At 44.3% G+C, this 15,785-nt stretch overlaps 1 protein-coding gene across 1 annotated transcript; it reads right to left on the bottom strand.

Moving 5' to 3' along the window:
- Window positions 1-4,479: 4,479 nt before the first annotated feature.
- On the bottom strand, window positions 4,480-15,488 carry LOC142840345 (uncharacterized). Its single transcript, XM_075956907.1, has 3 exons — window positions 15,109-15,488; window positions 5,857-5,902; window positions 4,480-4,704 (listed from the first exon to the last, which is right to left on the bottom strand). Exons 1-3 carry the CDS (start codon window positions 15,486-15,488, stop codon window positions 4,480-4,482), a joined length of 651 nt encoding a protein of 216 aa, XP_075813022.1.
- Between the last annotated feature and the right edge of the window lie 297 nt (window positions 15,489-15,785).

Raw genomic sequence — 15,785 nt, 5'->3', positions numbered from 1 at the left:
AGAAGCTGCCAGTGTTGCTGAACTCCAAAGCCTAGTTTTCCTATCTTTGTCCTGCTGCAATTCAGGCATATGACCATGGGAGGGTGTGTCCCACACATTACCATGAGTACCCTGTGCACTAGGGTGTACCCCAGTGCAGTGAACCCAGTTTTATAAGGAGAACAGCTTGGAGATGGTAGGGGGACTGCCAATACTGATATACAGGTCCTTGTCCCGACAGCTTCAGTTAGGGGTCACTGTCATCCGCCAAGTTATCTTCTGCCTTGTGGCATGGGCTTCCTGGGCAGTAGATCAGCCTACCCGAGTTTTCCTGGATTGCCAGTGTTCTCTGTCCCTCACTGTGACTTTCACAGGTCTGAAGGTGGCCTGGGACATGATTTTAGGAATATTGTTCTCTTTTCCTCCTGCATCCTATAGTTCCCGTAGTTTCCTTGTCTCCTGCCTATCCCTGTTTTTTCTCTTGATTAACAGAACTATATCTTCTAAATCTCCATTTAAGCCCCAGGGCAAGAAGAGGGACTGAACAGAAAAAATGTTCCAGGACAGTGTCCAGCACGGAGATTGGTCTAGTTCAGAAGAAAGGATACACAGAAAATTCCTGGGAGGCCTTTTCGAGGAGCAAGTCTCTGCTGTTTAATCTCTGAACTCCATGAAATTTTACTCATGCAAAAGAAGCCAGAAGGTCATTCAGGCAGGGGGTACATTAGAGAAGCAGACACCACTATAAATAGTGGAAAGCTGGAAGGCACCTGAAAGAAAACTGAACTTGAAAACTGAATACATTATTGGATGTGAGACATCATTTTTATGTGTAGTCACATGGTCGTGTGCACGGATACACATTGTTGGTGTGAGTTCATGTATGTGTATGCTTCATGGGTGTGGAGAGGAAGGGCAGCTTTTAGTATCACCCTTCAGGTGCAATCCACATTGAAAACGTTTTATTGAAAATAGATTCTTCTCTCATACAGTACATCCTGACCACAGATTCTCCTTCCTCCACTCCCTAACTCTTTGACATCCTATGTCCCCCAGATCAGCTATCCTCCATTTCCTCTTCAGAGAAGAGCAGGCCTCTAAGACAGAAGAGCCAGACAGGATAAAACAAGATATAATAAGACTAGGCAAAAGCCGTCATACAGATGATGGAACAGACAACCCAACAGGAGGAAAACATTCACAAAAGCAGGTCAATAAGTTTTCCAGTCTTGGAGCCCCACAAGAACACCAAGCTAACACCCACAACATTCACACAGAGGACCTATTAAAGACCCTTGCAAGTCCTATGCTTGTTGTTTTGGTCTCTGTGAGTCCATGTGAACTATGCTTAGTTGATTCAATGAGCCATGTTCTCCTGGTGTCGGCCATCTTCTCTGAGAGTCCACATTCTTTTCAGACAGGGTTTCTTACAGGCCTCCTGCTGTGTTTCCTTCTCAGCTTGCTGTGTGATTTTGGAAACGTCACTTGACCTCTCTGTTTTATTCTCCCCATGCATAAGATGAGTGTATGAAGGCATCATTCTCATGCCTGGCTACATGATACTAGTCAGGGCTTCAGCCAGGCTTGCTGCTCCATCCCCTAATAAGTCTTGGCACTCTGACAAGGCTGGCCTTTACCTGTTCACTGGATATACCCTATAGCTCTCAAGCACAGCTATCTGTATAGACTGAGGCTAATTTTGAGCTTTCTATGTGTTTCACTTCTGGAACCCCTGGATGCAGGTGCAGTAAATAGGTCTACACACATCTGTCCACTGTAATCATGACCCTGACTCTGTTGAAAACTTACCTGCCTTTGGTGATCAAGTGCTGTCTCTTGGCCCTTGTTACTCTAAAGTCCACGTAGATTCATTGCCTTTGACTTATTCTCTTGAGACCCCTGACTCCTCTTAGTCCCTGCCCTCAAACTCTCCCCCACTTTCTCTTTAGAAAAGTGCAGGCCTCCCATGTATATCACCAGCCATTGCATAACAACACTAGTAGGTCCTTAAAACAACCTTTAATGTTTTGACAAGATGAGGTCACTTCTAAACCGTTCTCTCTGAAAAATGACAAAATGAGAATTTGCTGGAAGAGGGTCAGAATAGCAATTAAAAATGGGAGAGATTATACTGCGTACTTTCCTTACCTGCCTGCCCCACGGAGGTGGGCAAAAGTAGTAACCACCAACCAGCCCTTCCCTTCCTCCGAGTTTCTGGTTCCTTATTTTGTCCTGGATTGGTCTGTTTTATGTGGAAGGTTAGCTCCTTAGGCACACACAGCTGCAGCTGCCACTGCCCAGTGCTCATGGCCATGGTCACCTGATGCTGCTCACACCCCCTTCCCCCAAGACCCTCTCCACAGACACCATGCCAGAATTGGTAGGCTAGTTGTCTTATCATACAAGTCTCAGGAGAGTTCTGTACAGGCACCTAGGAGGTTGCAGCAGAACATGAAGCTAGAGAAGTACTGCCCATGAATGCTGCTGAGGCACAGCCTTCCCTTGTTCTGCCAGGGACATGTGACAGCTATGTGTTCCAATGACTGCTATGTGTTCCAGTGACCGCTGTGTGTTTCTGTGACTCTATGTGTTCCAGTGATTACTGTGTGTTCCAGTGACTATGTGTTCTACTGAGCACTGTGTTCCAGTGGCTACTATGTGTTCCAGTGATCACTATGTGTTCCAGTGACCTCTATGTGTTCCAGTGCCTGCTGTGTGTTCCAGTGTCTGCTATGTGTTCCAGTGATCACTATGTGTTCGAGTGGCCACTATGTGTTCCAGTGACCGCAGTGTGTTCCAGTGATCGCTGTGTCTTCCAGTGACTTCTGTGTGTTCTAGTGACCAATGTGTGTTCCAGTGGCCACCATGTGCTCCAGTGATCACTATGTGTTCCAGTGACCACTATGTTTTCCAGTGACCGCAGTGTGTTCCAGTGACCACTGTGTGTTCCAGCGACCACTATGTGTTCCAGTGATTACTGTGCGATCCAATAACCACTATGTGTTCCAGTAACTGCTATGTGTTCCAGTGACCACTGTGTGTTCCAGTGACTGCTATGTGTTGCAGGGACCGCTGTGTGTTCCAGTGACCGCAGTGTGTTCCAGTGACCACTGTGTGTTCCAGCGACCACTATGTGTTCCAGTGATTACTGTGCGTTCCAATAACCACTATGTGTTCCAGTGACTGCTATGTGTTCCAATAACCACTATGTGTTCCAGTGACTGGTATGTGTTCCAATAACCACTATGTGTTCCAGTGACTGCTATGTGTTCCAATAACCACTATGTGTTCCAGTGACTGCTATGTGTTGCACTGACAGCTGTGTGTTCCTGTGACCGCTATGTGTTCCAGTGACCACTGTGTGTCCCAGTGACTGCTATGTGTTCTAGTGACCACTGTGTGTTCCAGTGTCCACTATGTGTTCCAGTGACTGCTGTGTGTTCCAGGGACCACTGTGTTTTCCAGTGATCACTATGTGTTCCAGTGACCGCTATGTTTTCCAGTGACCACTGTGTGTTCCAGGAACCACTGTGTGTTCCAGTGAGCACTATGTGTTCCAGTGACTGCTGTGTGTTCCAGTGACTGCTGTGTGGTCCAGGGACCACTGTGTGTTCCAGTGACCACTGTTTGTTCCAGTGACTGCTATGTGTTCTAGTGACCACTGTGTGATCCAGTGACCACTATGCATTTTCCTGGCTGCTATGTGTTCCAATAACCCCTAAGTGTTCCAGTGACCGCTATGTGTTCCAGTGATCACTATGTGTTCCAGTGACCGCTATGTGTTCCAATAACCACTATGTGTTTCTGTGACCACTATGTGTTTTTCTGGCTGCTATGTGTTCCAGAGACCTATGTGATTTCCAGTGACCACTATGTGTTCCAGTGTCTGCTATATGTTCCAGTGACCACCATGTGTTCCAGTGACCACTGTATGTTCCAGTGGCTGCTATGTGTTCCAGTGACTGCTGTGTGTTCCAGTGACTGCTATGTGTTCTAGTGACCACTGTGTGATCCAGTGACCACTATGTGTTTTTCTGGCTGCTATGTGTTCCAATAACCCCTAAGTGTTCCAGTGACCGCTATGTGTTCCGGTGATCACTGTGTGTTCCAGTGACCGCTATGTGTTCCAATAACCACTATGTGTTCCAGTGACCACTATGTGTTTTTCTGGCTGCTATGTGTTCCAGTGACCGCTGTGATTTCCAGTGACCACTATGTGTTCCAGTGTCTGCTATATGTTCCAGTGACCACCATGTGTTCCAGTGACCACTGTGTGTTCCAGTGACCATTATGTGTTCCAGTGACTGCTGTGTGTTCCAGTGAACGTTATGTGTTCCAGTGACTGCTATGTGTTCCAGTGGCTGCTATGCATTCCAATGACCGGTATGTGTTTCTATCCCTCACCTGCTCTGAGCTGACTTTTGTACAAATTGTAATAAAACACATCCTTTTCTGTGGAGGGCACACACAAGTTGTAAATGGATGAACTGTGCTTTATTGCTAATATAAGGAGAGAAAGATAGGAATGTCCTGGCCAGTATGGGCGACAAACTTCCTGCGACACCAGAAGAGCCCATCTCCCACTTGCTCCTGGAGAATGAAGATGTTCTTGGTCTCCACCAGAGTCTTCATATCAAGGTTGTCGTTGATAGCAGGGGAATGCTTTTTTCTCAGTATTGCCCTCTGGTTCTTCCTAAGTTTAGCTCTCTTGTTGTTAAACCAGTCCTGAAATCCGATGGAGAGAAGGGTTCGATTAACATATTTAGCAGTTGCTGCTCTCATTTGACCCTATGAATCTCTTTTGAACCCACAATGCAGTTTTTAAGTGCTCACATGCTTTGTATGGCTGAAGCTACTAGTCATTTCATGGCCAATGACCTGCCTACAGTTTCGTAGTTCCTGGTTTGTATGTCACTACCAGAAAAACAAAGAAAAATTCATTACGCACAATACCAAACCTTTTATTCTGCACACCCAATTAGAGTCATGTACCAAGCTCTATGTGCACAGGCTTACAGTTATTCTTTCAAAATTGTCCTTAGAAACAGTCTCCTGTATTCCTGGTGGTCATGAACTCCCTTTGTATTCAAGAACTGACTCCTCTGCCCTAGTGGGAACTTGGGGAAATATTTTTCCTGGATATGAGATATAATAACACCAGAAACTAAATGTAGAACCACCACTGTCTGAATCACCTTTTCAAAACCTTCTAAAAGAAACAAAGAAATTTACCCTCTTGAACTTTAAGTTCTCTTTCCACATTTGTCTCACATGATAGGAAAATGCTTTAGTTTATGAAAAAATATTTCATGGCTCAATTATCCCATTTCCCCTTTAGTTTGTCATTCATTCATTCTTTTACCAAGTGCACATGTTCTGTTTTACAACCAAGATATTCCCTACAGCCACATGATCATTTCCAAGTCACCCTGAGTTTCAAAATGATACTCACCAGGAGACCCCTGTGAAGCACTCTTTTGTGTTACACGGAATCAAATGTTAATTATGCCACACACACACACACACACACACACACATGCAAAATATTTATGCAACATAGATACTATATACACACACGTATATATACACATTTATACATACATGAGAGAGACAGACAGACAGAGGTGTAGATGCTATATATTTGGTTTTGCTTTTATTTTAGGATCACAATTGACTGCCCCGCACGGAGTAAACATTAGCTAAAGTTTTCCTTTTCCATTTTCCGTTTGCCAAGGTCTCATATTCCAGATCTTTTCCCCCAGCATAAGACACAAGGAAAAAATAAAGTAGTTTCATGTGCCTAGGGCAAAGTCATCCATGTCCGGAGGCAACTCTGAGATCAGCACTCTGGTAAACTAAATACGCAGGCTGACTGACCTTCACCTTCTGTTCATCCACATTCATGAGCTCTGCCAGTTCTCTTCTGTGAAGAGAAAAAAGACAAATATTTAATATTCCATACTAGGCATGGAATTAACTATAATTAGTACATTCCATGTATATTTTAAAATTTAATATCTTGCTCTCCATACTTATTCTTTTTATTTTATTTTTAGAACAATATTATTTTATATACAAATCCCAGTTCCGGCTTACTTTTGTAGTAATAAGGAGCGGCGGAGCTGTGTCCCCAACACCCCAGCCGCCTGACTAGCTTATGCCCGAAATAACAACACACAAACTGTATTCATTTAAACACTGCTTGGCCCTTTAGCTCTAGCCCTTACTGGCTAATTCTGATATCCCGATCAACCCATCTCTAATAATCTGTGAGCACCAGTCTTACCAGGAAGATTCTAGCCTAAGTCCATCCTGGGTCGGAGCTGGGGCATGGCATCTCTCTGAGGCGTCTGCTCCAGAGAGGAGAGCTGTGGATTCTGAGCTCACTTCCTCTTCCTCCCAGCGTTCTATTCTGTTTACTCCACCTACCTATGTTCTAACCAATAAAATGGGCCAAGGCAGTTCCTTTATTAGCCAATGACCATTAGTTCTGTTGCAGCCTGCCTTCAGGAGGCCCTCTGCCTAGCCCAACCCAATCTCTTAGGGACTCAGCCTCCTGGTGCAGATGCAGAATAACTCTAGTTCTTCCCCACTGCCCCTCTCAGCTCAGCTCCATCCCTTTGTGACTCCCCATTGAAGTGCAAAACAATTCTGCCAAGGACCCTCAGCCACCATACTTGCTGGGACACATCTACCCATAGCAGCTACACTTGACTGGGACCAAAGGACCCACCCAACAAATACGACACCAGATGTCTACACTAAGAAACACCTCAAACATCATAGCTTCAGATGCCTAGATCCCAGCGCCAAACACAAACATGAATCAATACAACATGCTTCCTCAAGATGTCAGCAACTCTATTGTGATAGGCTATAAGAAAAGCGATTTAGCTGAAGGATAAGACAAGGACTTCAAGACACCAATTATTAATATGTTCAAATACCTTAAAGAAGATCCAAATAAATGTCTGAAAGACCACAAAAACTTGCCAAAAAAACACAAGTAAAAACAATTCCAGACATGAAAGTAGAATTTAACAAAGAAGTAGAATCACCAAAGAAAACCCAGGATGAAATAAAAAGAGAAGTGAAAAACTCAGGATGTCGAACAAAAACTTTATATGAAAGTCTCAATAACAGATTAAAAGACATGGAAGATAGAGTTTCACATCTTGAAGACAAGGTAGAAAAATGAATATCTTGGTCAAAGAAAGTGTTAAATATTAAAAATAAATATTCAGACATAATTAACCCAGGAAATCTGGGACAATATTTAAACACCATACCTATGAATAATAGGTATAGAGAAGGAGAAAAGCACACGCCAAAAGCACAAAAATTCTTTTCAATAAAATCATGAAGGAAAACTCACCCACTCTAAAGAAAGAGATGCTTATTAAGGTACAAGAAGCATACAGAACACCAAATAGACTGGAGCAGAAAAGAAAATACCTTTGCCACATAATTAAAACACTAAAGATATAGAACACAGAAAGAATATTAAAAGCTTCAAGGGAAAAGGACCAAGTCACATGTAAAGATGGGCCCATTGGAGAGTCTGAATGCCGGGAGGGATTGGTTAGATGTTGTAGAAGCCCTAAGAGACCACAGATGTCAGATCAGACTACTAGATCCAGCAAAACTACTAACCACAGTTAACAGAGAAAGAAAAAACATTTCAAGAGAAAAGCAAATTTGGGCAATTTCTGTCCACCCATACAGCTCGGCAGAAGGCACTAGAAGGAAATTTCAGGCTGAAGAGAGAAAGTTAACTGAATCCAAGAGGACACAAGGAATAAATAATCTCACAATAGTTAATCAAATGATGGAAAAATGCTACACCACAACAAAATAACAGAAATCAGTAAACACCGATCATTAAAAACTATCTAATTTAATGGTCTATATTCTTCCCCACACACACCAGAAAACACAGACTAACAGATTTGGTAAGAAAATGGGATCCATCTTTGTGCTGCATTCAAGAAACAGCTCACAAACCAAGGACAGCAAAGACAGATGTTACCTTAGAGTAACAGGATGGGAAATGGCATTCCAAGCAAACGGAACCAAGATGCAAGCAGGTGTAGCTATTTTAATATCTGAGAGACTTCTAAACAAAACTAATCAGACAAGGTAGGAAAGAACACTATATATCCATTAAAGAAAAAAATCCACCAAGAGAAAAAAATTACTATTATAGACATACACCCAGATACACTGAACCTAATAGAATAAAACAGAGAGGTCAAGTTATGTTTCCAAAATCACATAGCAAGCTGAGAAGGAAATACAGCAGGCCTGTAAGAAACCCTGTCTCAAAGAAAGTAATAAATAACCTTGAACTCATTGACACAGGAAAAGACCTTCTGAACAGATCACCAGTAGCACAGGCACTAAGACTAAAAGTTACTAAATGGGACCTCATGAAACTGAAAAGCTTCTGTATGCTTCTGGACAGCAAAGGACACCATCATCAGCACAACACTCCAGGGCAGGCCCCATGTCCAGAGTAGTTGGCCAACACAAAAGATACTGTATTTTGTGTGTGTGTGTGTGTGTGTGTGTGTGTGAACCTTTTGTTTTGTTCTGTTACTTCTTGTCTTGTTTTCTTTTTTAAGTTTGTCTTCTTTGATTTGGGTTATGGTTTTGTTGTTTTTTTCTGTTTTTTTCCTTTGTTTTTGAGAAAGAGAAAGTTCATGAAGTTGAATGGGTAAGGAGGATATGGGAGGAGTTGGGAGAGAGAAAGAATATGATTAAAATATATTGCATGAAAAATATTTTAATAAAATGTAAATAATTGCTATCTCCCCTCACACCTCTATAAGCAGACTTTTCAGCAACCTTTAGAAGGAGCTTTATGTAGAAGTGGTTTGAAGGGAAGTGTGGGAGCAGAGGACAGGGGAGCGGGGGAGTCTGGGGAGGCTGAGAGTAGTGGGGAGAAGGGAAACTGTAGTAGGGATGTAATGTATGAGAGAGAGAGAGTGGTGGTGGTGCACACCTTTAATCCCAGCACTCGGGAGGCAGAGGCAGGTGGCTCTCTGTGAGTTTGAGACCAGCCTAGTCTACAGAGAGAGTTCCAGGACAGACGGGGCTATTACACAGAGAAACCGTGATTTGAAAATATATATAAATAAAAGAAAAAAGAAAATTTGTATGTGTCTATATCTGCCACATACAAATTATACATATTTTGTGACATCAGGAATTGAACCTACAATCCCAGATATGCTAGGCAAGGGGTCTACCACTGAGCTGTATGGTTTTATACTTATATTTGTATTTATGTGTTTTTCAGGCTTATTTTGAAACAGAGTTTCACTAAGCTTCTTCTGCTGACCTTGAGCATCCTCCTGAGCCCTGCAAAACCTGGAAGTGTCTCTCTTTCTGGATCTACTCCCATGTGGCTGAGGTTATAGATCTGTGCCACTAGGTACAGATAACTATGCAAAGTGACGGCCGAATGATATGTTTGTGAGGGCACACAAGTCTTCATTCTTCCGGATATTTGATCTCTGAAAAATTTTGCACACAAAAAGCAGGCCCCACACAGGCAATACAAATGAAATGATAAATGTGGATGTTTAGCAGATTTTAGTATTTCTGTGTATTGAAAGAAATGATTCTGGGAAGAAAACATTACATGCAATCAGACAGCAAATTTGAACACCAATAACTCACCACAAAACACACCCTGACTTAGATAGGAGAAAAAGACCTTGCTAAAGACGTATTTGACCACGAACATAGGTCACGGTATCCATAAACACAGGGAAATTCAGGCAGCAGTAGTGAAAAGCAGTTCAAACCACACCCAGAAGGTCCTCACACTCAGAAGGTGGCTACTAACAACACCCACAGAATAAAGCACGGTGAGTCCCTGAAGACATTGGAAACATGATGCTCCCTCTGGGGAAATGTCAAATAGTACAGCGCAAAGGAAGGGTGAGGTGGTTCCTCAAATAGTGAGCAGGGATGATCCCATGACACAAGTCTGATTCTGGGTGTGCACCCCGAGTGACTGAGATGGAGTTCTAAAAGCATTTGTCTGCTCCACTAGATCACACCAGTGAAGCACAAGCCACATGGGCCACAGGGAAAATCTGCCCAGATAGCTTTTCACATGGCTGTGCATAGGGGTGTTTGGGTATGACTGACCCCCGAGAAAGCAGAAATTTTGTCTGATGCTAACACACCGACAAGGCTCAAAGACATACTAATCGAGGCAGCTTAGTTCAGGAAGGACAAATTCTGCCTGATTTTCCTTATATGAGGTCCTTAGAGGAATCATATAGAGAGGACAAATAAACAAGAGGGTGGTAGGTGGGGACTAGGGGCATGGAAAGGGCACTTATTTAATGGGTTCAGGTTTTGCTGTGGCGTCATAGAGACTCCCAGGGACCTATCCCCAAATCACTTGAGAAGACTTCAGTCTGCTGAGTTCTCACCTTCAGATTTGATTTAAGCAATGCCCTTTATGTTTCTGTGTTTAATTTTGGACACTTTTTAAACAGAAAGGAACCAAAGGAGTGGTCAGTGAGCATTTTGGAGACCTGGTTTGCACCAGGATGCATGGAAAGTTTAACCTTGGTCACCCAAGAGGTATGCTCTTGAGGGACCAAGAGGTAGACCTGACCTGCAGACATACAGGGAAAGAGGCCTCAAACTATTAAGAGAGCAAACTTTCTGCTTCTCTCTCACCCTCTTTACCTGAGCCAAAGGCCTAGTAGGCGTTTTCTCCTGCCGTTGGCTAATTTTCCAGCCTGCTCCCCTATGTTCAAGGTCTGTCCTAAACATGGTTCAGTTTATGAGAGGACTAGTCAGCTGAAAACTTCCAGTTCTCCAAATGAAAACCATTTCGTTTTCAGATTCCCCTTTCTACTTTGTGGGGAGTCTCTCTCTCTCTCTCTCTCTCTCTCTCTCTCTCTCTCTCTCTCTCTCTCTCTCTCTCTCTCTCCTCTCCTCCCCTCTCCTCTCCTCCTCCTCCTCTGTCTCTCTGTCTCTCTCTCTGTCTCTCTATCTGTCTCTCTCTCTCCTCTCCTCCTCCTCCTCTCTCCTCTCCTCCTCATCCTCTGTCTCTCTGTCTTTCTCTCTGTCTCTCTCTGTCTCTCTCTCCTCTCCTCTCCTCCTCCTCCTGTCTCTCTCTGTCTCTCTCTCTGTCTCTCTCTCTCCTCTCCTCTCTCTCTCTCTCTCTCTCTCTCTCTCTCCTCTCCTCTCCTCCTCCTCCTCCCTCTCCGTCTCTCTCTCCTCTCCTCTCCTCTCTTCTCCTCTCCTCTCCTCCTCCTCCTGTCTCTCTCTGTCTCTCTCTCTGTCTCTCTCTCTCCTCTCCTCTCTCTCTCTCTCTCTCTCTCTCTCTCTCTCTCTCTCTCTCTCTCCACTCCTCTCCTCCTCCTCCTGTCTCTCTCTGTCTCTCTCTGTCTCTCTCTCTCCTCTCTCTCTCTCTCTCTCTCTCTCTCTCTCTCTCTCTCTCTCCTCTCCTCTCCTCCTCCTCCTGTCTCTCTCTGTCTCTCTCTCTCCTCTCTCTCTCTGTCTCTCTCTGTCTCTGTCTGTCTCTCTCTCTCTCTCTCTCTCTCTCTCTCTCTCTCTCTCTCTGTCTCTCTCTTTCTCGCATGCCTCACTGTGTGTGTTTCCTACTTCACTTTTAGTACTTTTAGTAAGTACCATTGCCGCCTGCTGTACCCGGGATCTTTCCGTCTTTGAATTCTTTAATGGATGGAGAAAACAGACTTTACTTAGGACTTCTAGACAACAACTCCCCTTAAACATCATCAAAGAGTCAGGTGAAGATTGTGGATTCAGGGCCAAGAATGGATAGGAAGTCAAGCCTGATGACACAAACCAGTAATCTCAGCTACTGAAGAAGCTGTGGCAGAAGGATCAATCACAACTTCAAGGACTGATTGGGCTACCAAGTCGGTTCAAGTCTGATGGGGGAGTGTCATATATCAATCTGTTGATTTCCTTGGTTAAGCAATAAAGAAACTGCTAGGCCCATTGGATAGGCCCACCCTTAGGTGGGTGGAGTAAACAGAACAGAATGCCGGGAGGAAGAGGAAGTGAGGTCAGACTCCACAGCTCTCCTCTCCGGAGCAGACGCAAGAGAGATGCCATGCTACCCGCTCCAGGGAAGACGCATGCCATGCCCCAGCTCCGACCCAGGATGGACTTAGGCTAGAATATTCCCGGTAAGCGCACCTAGGGGCGCTACACAGATGATTAGAAATGGGCCAGAGCAGTGTTTAAAAGAATACAGTGTCCGTGTAATTATTTGGGGCATAAGCTAGCCGAAGCCGGTGGCTGGGGTGTTGGGGGACGCAGCCCCGCTGCCGCCCATATTACTACAAATGACGCCCAGACGTGTGGCTAACTAAACTCACTTAAAAAACCTGAGAAGGCTTAAAAATAAGGGAGAGAGAGTTTAACACAGATTTTTGCTGTTTGTTGGTGGCGTGATGTAGAGAGATTTCCTGATTCGGCAACAGCAGCAGAAAAAACGCTGTGTCATTTCAAAGCGTGGCTTCCTGGGGCTGTGCCGCAAGTGCAAACTCTGGCTTTATGTTTGTGTTCCCGCTTGGGATCGGAAGGAGAGTGCTCTGAGACCGTGCTCCTACCTGGTAGCCCCAAGAGGCTTCCTGACTCAGCTTTAGCTGCAAAGCCTGCAGCTCATTAAGAGGTCCTGCCACGAAACACTTAAACGGTGTTGACGAAAAGCTGAACGCATGCTTTTCGGTTTTCAGCCGTAGCAGGAAAAAAGCTGCGCCGTTTTAAAATGCCGGCTTTCTGGGCCATCCTGCCAGGGCAAACTCTGACTGTTTGAGGCAGGAGGGCCGGCTACCGAGAGAGGACTTGAGTGTTGTCTGTTGTAGCTCGCTGGCTGGCAGGGACCTTGAATTGCTATAAACGTGGCTACAGCCAGTACCTCAGCCATGAGGCTGAAAAGCTAAGGAATGGGCTACATCTAGCCGTCAAAGCCACGCCTTTAGTCCTACTGAGTGAGATTGCTTGGTAAACTAAAGACTCATGTGGTCAAAAAACAGAGAGATATACAGTAAAGAGAGATTCAGAGACAAAGAAAATTTCTAAATGGTTTACTGTGTGTTAAAAATATATGCAAGCTAAAAGTTGAAGTTCTTAAAAAAAAAAGGAAGAGAGTTGTTGTGTGTCCTAGTACACACCTTTAATCCCAACACTTGGGAGGCAGAGGGAGATAGACTTCTGTGACTTCAAGGTGTGGTAGCACATGCCTTTAATCCCAGTGCCTAGAAGGCAGAGACAAACAGATCTCTGTGAGTTCAAGGTGTAGTAGCAAACACCTTTAATCCCAATGCCTGGAAGGCAGAGACAGGCAGGTCTCTGAGAGTTCAAAGACAGCCTGGTTTTCAGATATACGCTCAAAAAGCAAAAAGTTAACCTAGGAATGTCACAGCTTAGATTCTTAAGCGCCTAGTGATTTAAAGGTGCAAATCAAAAGTGCTCCTGGATAGTAAAAAATTGCAGATTCACAATAGGACAGATTCAGACCGCTAAACGAGTCACACTGTTGGATGAATGTACATAGGCTTGGGAGAGAGAAGGAAAAGAATATAGAGAATAAAGTTAATGCTTAAAAAAAAAAGGTAAAGTCTTTAAAGAGACAGAGTACAGATAGTTATAGATATAAATAAAAATAAGCCGCGTAAAGATGGAAAATTCACAGAGAGTCTGGATTATGTACATTGTGTTTTCTTTAAAATTTTTGACTGTGAAGGAGCTAAGTACAGAGAGACATTTTATTATATGGGCTGCCAAGTGGAACCAGAACGGATATCATGAGGGTATGATTTCAGAATTTGGATCTAAGGATATGATACTTTGGAAAAGAGATTCTTCTTTTGTTTTCACAGAGGATGAGACTCTATGGATTTCTTCTATTCCGATTTGGTATGATGGACCACGTCCTCCCGAAGGGTTGCTGTGAACATCTTCAGAAAATTGCTTTGCTCAACTGCCAACTGAGATAAACCTGGCACATAGGTTACACCCTAAATAATCTGATTAACGACGCCCCCATTCAGCAGGAAGCAGTTTGGAGAGAAAAAACTGCGCCCATGTTCCCAAATATAGTTTATAAATGTTCTTTTACATTTAAAGGGGGAAATGATATAGGTATGAATAATTTGTATTGATAGAGATTTACGGTCAATTTTGTTATATGTATAAATGTTTCTGATGTAACTTTTACTTGATAACTTTTGTTATATGTAATTTTGCTATGTTAAGGTTAAAGCCTTCTTTTTTTTGTTTAAACAGAAAAAGGGGAAGTGATGGGGGAGTGTCATATATCAATCTGTTGATTTCCTTGGTTAAGCAATAAAGAAACTGCTAGGCCCATTGGATAGGCCCACCCTTAGGTGGGTGGAGTAAACAGAACAGAATGCCGGGAGGAAGAAGAAGTGAGGTCAGACTCCACAGCTCTGCTCTCCGGAGCAGACGCAGGAGAGACGCCATGCTACCTGCTCCAGGGAAGACGCACACCATGCCCCAGCACACCATGCCCCAGCTCCGACCCAGGATGGACTTAGGCTAGAATCTTCCCGGTAAGCGCACCTAGGGGCGCTACATAGATTATTAGAAATGGGCTAGAGCAGTGTTTAAAAGAATACAGTGTCCGTGTAATTATTTGGGGCATAAGCTAGCCGGGCAGAGCCAGGCGGCTGGGGTTTTGGGGACATAGCCCCGCCGCCACTCATATTACTACACAAGTCCAACTCAGACTCCGATTCAACAAAACTAAAAAGAGGCTGTGGTCCCCTACGTGCAACACAGCTCATGCAGGGAGCCTGAGATTCCTTTACAAAAAAAGCCACCTCTGTCTGCTGCATGGGTCACCCTCAAGTTTCGTGGCTTTCTTCCTCAGAGTGAGGCCAATGCCCTTAGCTCGCCAGAGGGCGCACTCCTGTGGCTCCCACCTAGGCTCCCTTGCGCTGAGGTTCCCTGAGGAGCTTGTACCTCAGTGGCAAAAAGCTATGCTTATTATGAGTCAGTATTCTGAATCTCAAAAATATTACAAACTTTCAACAAGACTGAGGAGAGGCCAGGGGAGAGGAGAAGGAGCCCAAAGTCCTAAAGGACAGACCCGATACATACCGTCTGATGGCGTCTGGGTACTGAGTTTCTTCAAAGACTGCTCGCAGTTCCCACAGCTGTCCAGGCGTGAATATGTATGGTTTCTGGCGAATCTTGACTAATGGCTGTCCACTGGCTTCGACCATGTTCATGGCCATCTCCACCTCTTCTTGCTCAATGTCTTGGCTGTTACTTATATCCCAGTCCTGGTAGCTGTGGTCGTCGACAGAGCTCTTCTGGCCCTCACAGAACAGATTATTCAGGGCCTCTATGACTCCCTGGTCAAAGCTGCCACTGTTTATCGTGTAGGCCACTGTTTTCTCAGGTTCAGTCATTATTTCTTCCTCATAGAAGTTCACCCGGTAAAAGTCATAGTCGAAGTAGAAGTACTTGCGGGCCATGATCTGAGCACATCAGAAAGCGCCCCCTTGTGGGTTCTGAAATGGCTGTGCGCCTTGAAGCCCCCTGAGGAACTGTCTGGGATTTCCAGGCTAAAATTGTTACTCCAGGCTGCTATCGCTGCTATTGGCTTTCAACTCACAACCCTGGGTGAGGCTCTAGTTTAGGCATACAAGGGGTGGAGTGTGGGCACGAACTTGTGCATGGAATAATGGCAGTTGCAATAAGTAGTGTTGGGGAAAAAATTAAAAAAAAATAGAAATAAATAAAAAAGACTGCTTGAAGGAGATCGCTAGTTT

This window comes from Microtus pennsylvanicus, chromosome X, assembly GCF_037038515.1.
Source record: "Microtus pennsylvanicus isolate mMicPen1 chromosome X, mMicPen1.hap1, whole genome shotgun sequence".
In the NCBI taxonomy this organism is placed as follows: domain Eukaryota; kingdom Metazoa; phylum Chordata; class Mammalia; order Rodentia; family Cricetidae; genus Microtus; species Microtus pennsylvanicus.
This window is presented reverse-complemented; position numbering and strand designations above follow the sequence as displayed.

Excerpts from the sequence above, each read along its gene's own strand:
- LOC142840345 (XM_075956907.1), bottom strand. The coding sequence starts at position 15,488 with ATGGCCCGCAAGTACTTCTACTTCGACTATGACTTTTACCGGGTGAAC. Across the intron at positions 5,903-15,108 it reads TACCCAGACGCCATCAGACG|AAGAGAACTGGCAGAGCTCA; the intron begins GTATGTATCGGG and ends TTCTCTTCACAG. Across the intron at positions 4,705-5,856 it reads TGGATGAACAGAAGGTGAAG|GACTGGTTTAACAACAAGAG; the intron begins GTCAGTCAGCCT and ends ATCGGATTTCAG.